The sequence below is a fragment of the Elephantulus edwardii genome, unplaced genomic scaffold (genome assembly GCF_000299155.1).
Source record: "Elephantulus edwardii isolate Elephantulus edwardi_28Jun2011 unplaced genomic scaffold, EleEdw1.0 scaffold00238, whole genome shotgun sequence".
Classification (NCBI taxonomy): domain Eukaryota; kingdom Metazoa; phylum Chordata; class Mammalia; order Macroscelidea; family Macroscelididae; genus Elephantulus; species Elephantulus edwardii.
Window position 1 is genome coordinate 1750960 of NW_006399988.1, and position 11446 is coordinate 1762405.

Consider the following 11446-nt stretch of genomic DNA (forward strand, 5'->3'; position numbering starts at 1 on the left):
GCATTAGCACGATTAAATGTACTGGGATTCCCATTCTTCTCATAGTCAGCCACAGTTCAGATGGGATAGACTCAAGGTAAAATGTTGGTTCCTGTGGATTTGGTTTCATTTTCTTCAACTTCAGCTTGAATTTGCATATAAGTAGTTAGTGGTCTGTTCCACAATCACCACCTGGCCTAGTTTTCACAGCTGATACTGAGCTCCTCCAATGATTCTTCCCACAGAAGTCATGTAGATCAAAAATTTCCTAATTTCAAACACATAATGGTTTCTTTAACAATGGGAGATAAGATGAAGAAACAATCCCAACATTTCAGTGGCGCACACACACGCACATACACACACACACACACACACACACGGTTGTTTTTCAGTCATGGTAAGTCCACTGAGAGTCCAGTAATTCTCAGAAATTCAGGGTTTCTTCCAAACAGATATATATCCTCCAAAATTTTGTTAGAGCACTATAAATTATAATCAACTGAGACACAGTGAGTGAGTTTAACAGGAAAGTAACTTCTGCCCACAACTCTGTCTTTACCTTGAGAATGCATAAGTAAAATTTAACAATGTTGTTGTTACAGTTGTATGTGCTGTCAAGTCAACCATGACAACTCATAGCAACCCTAAAACAATAGAAATTAACCCTGTCCTATCCTGCACCATCCTCATAATTGTATAGCTCATTCTTATAGTCACTGCGTCAATCATCATTTTGAGAGTCTTGTTCACGCTGTCTCTCCCTTCGACTTTCCCATCATGATGTCTTTTTCCAAGGCTTGGTCCTTCCTGACAACATGCCCAAAGTATGTGAGACCAAGTTTCCCCATCCTTACCTTTAAGAAGCACCCTTAATGCACTTCCTCCAAGACAGACTTGTTTGGATTTTTGGCAATCTGAGATATTCAGTACTCTTCTCTAACACCACAATTGAAGACACTGATTCTTCTTCTGTTATCCTTCTTCATTATACAATTTTCACATGCAGAGGAAGTAACTGAAAAATCTGTGGCTTGGTTCAGGCACACCTTATTCTTTTTAAACTGACATTGTTACTTAATGTTCCGTTTAGGGAAGATCAAAAAAAGTAACTAAGAAGGAAGTGGACATTATCTTCTTTACTTCTTAGAGCAAACTCCATGAAATGTCTGTCCTATGAGAAGGCACACAGTTGTTTATCCCTGATGATACCAATCATAATGGTCGCTGTGGTAAGAAAGCAATATGGCAAAATAAAACAAAAATGAAAAGAATTTGAACCAAGAAGGTACCTTAGTAAGTTTTCAAAAAGAGCTAAACAATCTTTATCATTATTCTGGCCTTTCTCCATAAGGCAAACCAGAGGTACTGAGGTAGTAACTTTCTGTAAACACAAAAAATTATCAAGTGGAACTAGGCATAAACGTCCTAGAAATGAAATGTGATGCAATCATGTGTGCCTTCAGCAACCTTTAGTTCACTGTTCTCTCTGTTTTGTCATCCAAAGCTAGAAATAGTTTGCTACAGATTAAATAGAAGTCCACTCCCAAACAAATTTTAACCCTTGCACTGTTAATATGATGCTGATCAGGAATTTCTTTTTGTTATGCTAATCTAATCTTTCAACAGTAAAGTGAGTCTAATCATTCCTGAGTTATTGAAAGAATACACTAAATTCCGAGACAGGAGAAGAGGAACATTGATAACAACAACGAATATATCTACATGCCCAGGATTTTAAAAAATTGCTAGTGCTCAGTCGTTTGAATCTACCAGCTGCTCCACAGGAAGAAGATGGGCAATCTCCTCCCATGTGATTTATAGTCTCTAAAAGCCTGATGGTGGGTCAATAATGAGTTGGTTCTGACTCAATGACAGTGAGTTATTAGGGTTGAAATAGCAAGAAAGGGCCTCCCCCTAGAGCTATGCTCTCAACTGATACTCCTAACAGAAATAGGTAGCCTCCTGGTAAAAATCTGCACTGCAATCTCAAAGGTACAAAGTTCAAATCCACCAGATGCACTGCAAGAGAAGGATGGGCACTTCTCTTTCATGCAATTTACTTTCTCTGAAAACGCACTGCAGGGTCAACTATGGGTTAATTCCAACTTGATGGTGCACAACAACAGCAATAGGGCATTCTGGAGGCCTAGCCCACAGGGAGCTGCACTACTAACACAGATGCCATATCTCTTTGGCAATTCAACTCCACCAGAAGCTCCACAGAAGAAATTTGGACCGTGAGCTTAAGATCCTCAAACTCTTTGAGAAAATACATATATATTTTCAAAGTTACTCACATAAGATATTTGTGTTATAGCAGTTACTGTTATGTGCCATCAAGCCAAGACCTGATATATGCTAGCCCTGAAACCTGCTCTATCCCATGCCAACATTACTGTCTCTGACATACATACTCTCATTACCCAAGTCACTGAATCAAACTATCTCATTGAGGGTCTTCCTCTTTTTCTCTGTACCTCCACCCTTCCAAGCACGATGTCCCTCTCCAGGGACTGGTCCATTCTTGCACCAAGCCCAAAGTATATCAGATGAAGCCTCAGAATTCTTGTCTCCAAGGAGCAGCCTGGTTTCACCCTCTCTAGGAGAAACTTGTTTATTCTCCTGGCAGTCTGTGGTATAGTCAATACTCTTCTCCAGAACTACAGCTCATAGGCATCAATTCTCTTTCTATCACCTCTAGTCATTGTCCAGCTCTCTGACGTATAGCAAGCAACTGCGAAGACTATGGCCTGGATCACGTGCACCTTTGTCTCCAGACTGATGTCATTGCTAATCAGTATTCTGGAGAGGTCCCTGACAGCAGACTTTCCCAATGCAATGCGTCTCTTGATTTCTTGGTAGCTGGTACAAAGAATGTTGATTGTGGGGCCAAGCAAACTAAAGCTGTTAACAATCTCAATCTCTCCTCCATCCATCCTAATGCTGCCCAACGGCCCATTGGTGAGAATCTTTGATTTCTTGACTTTCTGCAGCAAGCATTTCAGGTCTTCCTCAGTTTTAGCAAGCAGGGTTGTGTCATCTGCATAATGCAGGTTACTGATGAGACTTCCTCCAATCCTGATGCCACATTCCTCCTCATACAGCTCAGCCTCCTGGATGATTTGTTTTGCATATAGACTGAAAAGTATGGAGACACACTACATCCCTGGTGTACACCCTTCCAGATTTTGAACCATGCATTTTCTCCCTATAATGTTCTGACAATTGCTTCCTCCTGGTCCAAGTATAGACTTCACATAAGCACAATCAAATGTCCTGGGGTTCCAATTCTTCTCAGAGTCAACCAATCTGTTGTTATCCACACAGTCATATGTTTTTGCATAGTCAATGAAACATAGACAGACATTCCTCCGGTACTCTCTGCCTTCAGCCAAGATTCATTTAACATTAACGATAATATTCCTAGTACGATGGCCTCTTATAAACCTAGCCTGCACATCTGGCAGTTCTCTGGTGATGTGTACTGCTCCATTTGTTTTTGGACAATTATCAGCAGAATCTCACTTGAATGTGATATTAATGATACTGTTCAATAATTTCCACTCTGCTGAGTCACCTTTCTTTGGAATGGGAACAAACATAGATCTCTTCCAGTCAGTTGGCCAGGTAGTTTTCCTCCAGATTTCTTGGCACAACTTAGTGGGCACATCCAGGACAGTATCTGTTTGTTGAATTATATCAATTGGTATGTCATCAAGTCCTGGATCCTTGTGTCTTGCCAATTCTTTCAGAGGAGCTTAAATTTCTTCTTTCATCACCACAGGCTCTTGCTCATACATTGTTTTGTGAAATTCTTCTCTGTCAGCCAAGTCTATTCTTTTTGGTACAGTGACTCTGTGTGCTCCTCCCATCTTCTTTTAATGCTTCTTGGATCATTTAATATTCTGCCCAAAGCATCCTTAAGTACTGAAACTCATGGCTCTTGAATTTGTTCTTCAATTCCTTTAGCTTAAGAAATGCTGAGGGAGTTCAGTCCTTTTGATTTTCTAACTCCAACCCTTTGCACATTTCATTATAATACTTTGCTTTGTCTTCCCGTGCTGTCCTTTGGAACTTTCTGTTCAGCTCCTTAATTTCTTGATTGCTTCTCTTTGCTTTGGCTTCTCAGCATTCTAAGTGAAATATACAGAGTCTCGTCTAACATCCATCTTGGTATTTTCTCCCTTCTCTGCCTTTGTAATGACCGTTTGCATTCTTTCTGGATGATATTCTTGATATCCTCCCACAGCTCATCTGGTCTTCTCTCATTAGTGTTCAAGGACTCAAATCTGTTTCTGAGAAGGTTTTGAAATTCGAGTTGGATAGAGAGTTAAGGTCAAATTTTGGTTCCTGTGAGTTTAATTTTCTTCAACTTCAACTTGAGTAACAGGTGGTCTGTTTCACAATCAGCACCTGGCCTAGTTTTCAATGCTGATATTGAGCTTCTCCAGTAATTCTTTCCATAGATGTAATCGATTTGATTCTTATGCATACCATCAGATGAAATCCAGGTGTATAACCTGTAGTTGTGTTTCTTATAAAAACTATTTGCAATGAATAAATCATTGAATGTACATAATTCCAACATTCTAGCTCCAGCTTCACGTTGTCCAACTATTGATCATTCTTCCCTGTTCCCAACTTTTGCATTCCAGTCACCCATTATTATTAACGCATTTGAGTGCATGCTTGATCAATCTTATAGCAGTACCCTCATAGAAATTCATTGTTGTTTATTTGGAATTGACCCATAGCCAACCCTTCAGTGAGTTTCAAAGGCTGTAAATTACCCAGAAAAAGACTGTCCATCTCTCTTCTAGGAGCCACTGGTGAATCCAAACTGCCAAAGAACTCAAACTGGACAAATCTGAACTGCTAGGATTTTGAAGTCTCACACACTTTGGGCATGTGGTGAGGAGAGAACTGTCCTTTGAGAAGGACATTATACTTAGAAGGATGTAGGGATAGCGCAGGTGAGGAAGAGCCTACATGAGATGGATGATACAGTGACTGGGGCAATGGGGGTAGATGTGTCAGAAATCATTAAGACTGGCTCAGGACAGGGCAGGCTTCAGCGCTGCTGTATATCGAATTGCTTTGGGTCACAGGCAACTCGACGGCACACAACAACAAACACCTTTGGGTTAGTAGCACAACTCCCTATGGCCTACTATGTTCCAGTAGAACTTGGTAATGAAACTGCATACAAGGTAATGACTGACAGGCTTCAAGATAATCTCTAACCACCTTTTCTAATTTTTAAAAACTTTAGGTTTCTTTTGGACCCATTCTTTAAAAGAGGCACTTGCTTTCTACTAAAGTATAAAAAGAGGACTAGGCCAGTGAGATTCCTCAAACCAACTGTCTTGTGAAAGCTTCAATGTGCTTTGTGCTTCCATGAAGGTTGACCAACTCTGAGGACAGGAATAGGCCTACAAACAGTAAGAGCAAGCATTGGAAACCCAGTAGTGAGTAACCCACCATAGAAGAAGCTGTTTGTTCACCCAAAGAAAGAAAACTGATGGAAAGAGTATGGAGGTAGGAGGGAAGTTTTGAACTCACATGTATTTTAAATAATCAGACACACATAAAATATTTCATCTTAAGAAAAAATTTCATTTAAGCTTCCCCCCCTCTTTCTTGCTGCATAAACAATATGCTCAAATTTCTGCCACTTTTCTTTCTTTCCAAGTAAGGCTTTTCCTGCTTCAATTAATCAAGCTTTGGTTTAGTTTCTCAGCAAGGATGACTCAAATTCCCAAGAATGCAAAAACATCACACCACTCTCTCAAGTATTTGTTTTGTAGCAAGTTTACAACACAAACCTGAAGTCGGCCTCTGCAGGTGGGAAGGCTCTTTCTGTTGCCACATCACTGGATGAGCAGGCCTCTGGCTTTATTTCTGCCCAAGACCCCACAGCAACAGTGAAAGTGGAGGCTGGCATCGGAATGGTGACATAATAATGCCATCGCAAGCTCCCTAGAAATGAGAAAATCCATGAGGAAGGAAAGGCATGGCTTTGGAACCTACTCTGTCTTTTTTCTATTAGGCACTGGAAGAATGCATATGACAACCTGGATGTGGACAATTCCTTGTGTTTAGTCACATGGACATAAGGGACACTGTTTCAGACCTCAGGGGCCTTATAAAGGCAGCCAGGGAAGTTGAGGTGTCCTCCATAGACCAAGGAGAAGTCCTTCAAGGGAAGGATGGTTATGGAGTCAGGTATTCAGAGAGGTAACACAGAGTATATAAGCAGACTCCTAGAGAGACAAGAATGGGTCCTATTTCCCTTCATAATGTACAGTATCTGGCTTTTTTTTACAAAAAGATGCTAAAAAAAAGATGCTCAAATGGTATCTGTTGAATGAATGAGCAAATGATTGTTCTATGCTGTGAATACGTGAATACACTATTTTGGGTAAATAAGATTTAACAAAATTCAAGTCAATCTATAACAATTAGAGTAGAAAACACTTAAGACTAGAGAAAGAAGACACCTGGGTTTTAGGCCCAACCCTGAAATTCCTGTAGGGCTGAGGTCTTACCCTTTCTATCCCTTATTGTCCATTCATAATTTGGATTGGACCCCATTCCTCATGTAACAGATGAAAAATAGGCTTCAGTAGGTGTAAGGATCCCAGGATTACCAGGTTGTCTGAAATAAAGTTGAGAACACAGTGTGCCTCCCATACTGGTGTAAGAGAGCACCCCATTTTGCTCAGATCTTGAAGGAAGTTTTCATTATGGAAGGAATGACTAACAACTGAATACTAGCATCAATTCTGATGAGACGTTTTACAGAAAACAATGTTTTAAAATCTTAATGTGCCATATAACATGACTAATACAGCATTCCTTTTTGGAGTATCTACCATAAATTGATGGTACATGTTGAATTGATAAAGTATTTTACAAGGAGCATAAGTTCCCTGCCACTTCTGCCTGTTTGAAAGACATTCCACTCAGCAACATCTCTGGCCTCTCATTCAGACTCTGACATATCCTTTTACAAGAGATAAGACCTCTTACCTCAAGAAACAGAGAGTTAATTTGGAATGGCTTGCAGTGACCCAATTTTGTCAGTAAGCAGATAAGATGTCAAATATAAAGTCAAACTTAACATGAAGGATCTTGGCTGAAATCAGAGAGTACCAGAAGGATTGCTGTGTTTTATTGACTACACAAAGGCATTTGATTGCATAGATCATAATAACCTAGGCTAACATTGAGAAAAAGGGGAATCCCAGGCCACATAATTAGGCTCATGTGAAACCTACATATACTTAGATCAAGAGGCTACTGTTGTCCAGAGTAAGAGAAACACTACAAGGTTTAAAATTAGGGAAGATATACATCAGGGTTGTATAATTTCTCCTTAATTATTTAATCTGTATTCTAAGCAAATAATCTAGCTTGACTTCTTGAATATGGCATTAGGAACTGTGTAAAACTCATTTATAATCTCTGTTATACAGACTGAACAATGTTGCTTGCTTAAAGTGAGGAGGAGTTGAAGCTGGTTGCAGAAGATAAAAGACTACAGCATGGTTCAAAATTGGGAAGGGTGTACGCCAGGGATGTGTCCTGTCTCCATACATTTTCAACCTGTATGCAGAGCATATTATCCGAGAGGCAGGGCTCTATGAGGAGAAGTGTAGCGTTAGGATTGGTGGACGATCTATCAACAATCTGCATTATGCAGATGACTCCCCCTGCTTGCTGAAACTGAGGAAGACCTCATGCACTTACTGCAGAGGGTCAAGGACTGCAGCTTTCAGTATAGACTGAGGCTCAATGTCAAGAAGACAAAGATTCTCACCACTGGACCAATTGGCAGCGTCAGGATGGATGACGAAGAGATTGAGATTGTTCACAGCTTCAGTTTGCTCGGCTCCACAGTCAACACTCTTGGCACCAACAGTCAGGAAATAAAAAAGCATATCGCGATGGGAAAGTCTGCTGCTAGGGACCTCTATAAAGTACTCAGGAGCAACAGTGTCTCTCTGGAGACTAAGGTGCGCCTGATACAGGTCATGGTATTTGCAATCGCTTGTTATGCATCAGAGAGTTGGACAATGACTAGGGAGGACAGAAGGAGAGTGGATGCTTTTGAGCTGTGGTGCTGGAGAAGGGTACTGAATGTACCATGGACTGCCAGGAAAACAAACAGATTCATCTTGGAGAGGATTAAACCAAGCTACTCCTTGGAGGCAAGGATTCTGGGGCTTCGTATGACATACTTTGGACATGTTGCCAGGAGAGACGGGTCCTTGGAGAGGGACATCATGCTTGGGAGGGTGGAGGGACAGCGCAGGAGGGGAAGACCCTCTATGAGATGGATTGATTCGGTGACTGGGGTAATCGGGATGGGTGTGTCAGAGGCGGTGTGGTTAGCGCAAGATAGAGCAAGGTTTAGGGCTGTTGTGCATAGGGTCGCTATGAGTCGCAAATGACTCGATGGCACATAACAACAACAACAACAATATATTTTGGGGCATTATGATTATCCTAAGAGTCTGGAATGAGAGTTGCAGAATGGAGTATACTTGAGGTGGGGGTTAGGGGTGTGCGGGGGGATATTATACCAATGAAGGAGTATTTCTTTTGCTTTTCAAGGAGAAGAGCGAACTGGGGAGGGGGGGCGTAGAGAAAAGTGCAATAATGGATGAATGGAAATTCAAAATCTTTGTAGGTGTTCATTGAAATTAATAAAAGGAAAAAAAATTTTAAATAACTCTATTGGATTTCTCCACAGTGAAAAAGAAAATAAAGAAATGGAGCTAAGAAAAACAATACCCATTACAATAGCTAACCACAAGATTAAATATATGGGAGTAAACCTAACTACAAACACAAAAGATCTATTCAAAGAAAATAAAACAAAAAACATTAGTACAAGAAACAAAAAGAGATCTGGGGAAATGGAAGAATATACCATGCTCATGGACAGGAAAACTCAGTATTATAAAAATGACAATTCTACCAAAGGCACTCCACAAATTCAATGCAATCCCAATACAAGTACCAATTCCATTCTTCAAAAAGATGGAAAAGGCACTTTTCTGATTTTATCTGGAATGGAAAGAGACCCCAAATAAGTAAAGCACTCCTGAAAAAAAGAAACAAGGTAGGAGGAATCTCACTCCCTGATCTCAGTACACAGCTCTGATGGCCAAGACAGTGTGGTTCTGGTACAGGAACAAACACAGAAATAAGCTCATCTACCAATGATCAACTAATTTTTGGCAAAAAGACAAAATCAATAAAGAGTGGAAAATTAAAGCCTCTTTAACAACTGGTATTGGCAAAATTGGGAAACTATCTGTAGAAAAGTCCAGCAAGACTCACACCTCATCCCATACACAAAAATCAACTCAAAGTGGATCAAGAACATAGGAGTAAAACCTAGGACTAAAAACTCCATCAGAGAAAAGCCTGGAAAAACTCTAGAAGCCCTAATCAACAACATAAACAGTCTTCGAAGCAGAATGAAAAACCTAAAACCAGGAGAGAATAGATGAAGGGGACCTTCAAAGAATCAAATGCCTGTATTGTTGTTGTTTTCTTGTTATGCGCTATTGAGTTGCCTGCGACTCACAGCAACCCTATGTATAGCCCTAAACCCTGCCCTATCCTGTGCCAATCTCACTGTCTCTAAGACACCTACCACCATTAGCCAGTCACTGAATCGATCCATCTGATTGAGGGTCTTCCTCTACTGTGCTGCTCCTCGACCCTCCCAAGCATGACATCCTTCTCCAAGGACTGGTCCCTCCTTGCAACATGTCCAAAACATGTCAGATGAAGCTTCAGAATCCTTGCCTCCAAGGAGCAGCCTGGCTTAACCCTCTACAGGACAAACCTGTTCATTCTCTTAGCAGTCCATGGTATATGGAATACTATTCTCCAACACCACAGCTCAAAGGCATCAATTCTCCTTCTATCATTCCTAATCATTGTCCAGCTCTCTAATGCATGGCAAATGACTGCAAAGACCATGGCATTTATCTGGGGCATCTTAGTCTCCAGACTGGCATCGTTGCTCTTCAGTACACTGGAGAGGTCCCTAATAGCTGACTTTCTCATCGCAATATGTCTTTTAATTTCCTGGCTGCTGGTGACAAGAGTGTTGATTGTGGAGCCAAGCAAACTAAAACTATGGACAATCTCAATCTCTTCACCATCCATTATGGTGCTGTCAATTGGCCTAGTGGTTAGAATCTTTGTTTTCTGGATATTGAGCCTCAATCCATACTGAAGGCTGTAGTCCCTGACCTTCCACAGCAAGCACTTCACGTCCTCCTCAGTTTCAGCAAGCAGGGTTGTGTCATCTGCGTAATGCAGATTGCTGATGATTCTTCCTCCAATCCTGATGCCACATTTCTCCTCATAGAGCCTAGCCTTTCGGATAATCTGTTCTGCACAAAGATTGAAAAGTTATGGAAATAGGATACATCCCTGGCGTATACCCTTCCAATTTTGAACCATATCAAAAATCTTCTCCAAAAGGGTACAAAGAAAAGCCACAGACTGGGAAAACATATTTGGTAATGACATATCTGATAAGGGACTTACATATAAAGTTTATAGAATAGTACCTCAACAAGAAAAAGGATAAACAACCCAATCATAAAATGGACACAGGATATGAATAGACCCTTTACCAAAGACACACAGACACATGAAGAAATGTTCAAAATCACTAGCTCTAAGAGAGTTGCAAATCAAAACAACTATATCATCTTGCTCCAAGTAACAAAAGCCAAGTTCACCAGAACAGCAAACAACAAATGCTGATGAGTTTGTGCAGAAACTAGAACTCTCATTCACTGCTGATGAGAGTGTAAAATGGTTCAACTACTCTGAAAGGCAGTATGGCGATTTCTCAAAAGGTTGGAAGTCAAAACACTATTTCACCCAGAAATTACACTGCTAGCAATATACCCTAAAGAAAGCAGAGCTGCCACCCAAAGAGATGGAAGCAACTTAGGGGCCAATCAACAAATGAATGAATAGAAAACCTGTGGTAGAGAAGTCTGTGGGGAAACGCCATCTTTGTAAACTTGGACTTTGCTGGGAGATCTGCAAGGACAGCAGAGGCAGTTTCAGGCTGGGGCTTGCGACCCAGCCTTCCTGTCTGCTAGAACTGCAGGTCCCAACTACAGTTCCCAGAGGTCTGTGGGGAAACGCCATGTTTGTAAACTTGGACTTTGCTGGGAGATCTGCAAGGACAGCAGAGGCAGGTCCAGGCCAGGGCTTGTGACCCAGACACCACACACCCACTTAGGCCCGAGGACCATATTTGCCACATCTATAAGATTTATCAACATCCCCTAAAATGCTCATGTACCATTGAGGATTAAGTTACGTAGGGAATCAAACTGATTTCTGGCTTGAGTACGTAGGGCCCACTAACTCAAACAACAGGGAGATCCTGAGCATCTCCAAAGAGTGGGGAAGC

The 11446-nt window shown here is 41.0% G+C and overlaps 1 protein-coding gene across 1 annotated transcript in view; it reads right to left on the bottom strand.

The window, feature by feature from the left end:
• Window positions 1-11446, bottom strand: part of LOC102848488 (chromosome unknown open reading frame, human C9orf3) — a 704390-nt gene that overhangs the window by 613525 nt on the left and 79419 nt on the right. Inside the window, exon 3 of the mRNA XM_006898876.1 lies at window positions 5808-5961. Coding sequence (XP_006898938.1) covers window positions 5808-5961 — 154 coding nt within the window. The remainder of the gene's footprint in view (window positions 1-5807; window positions 5962-11446) is intronic.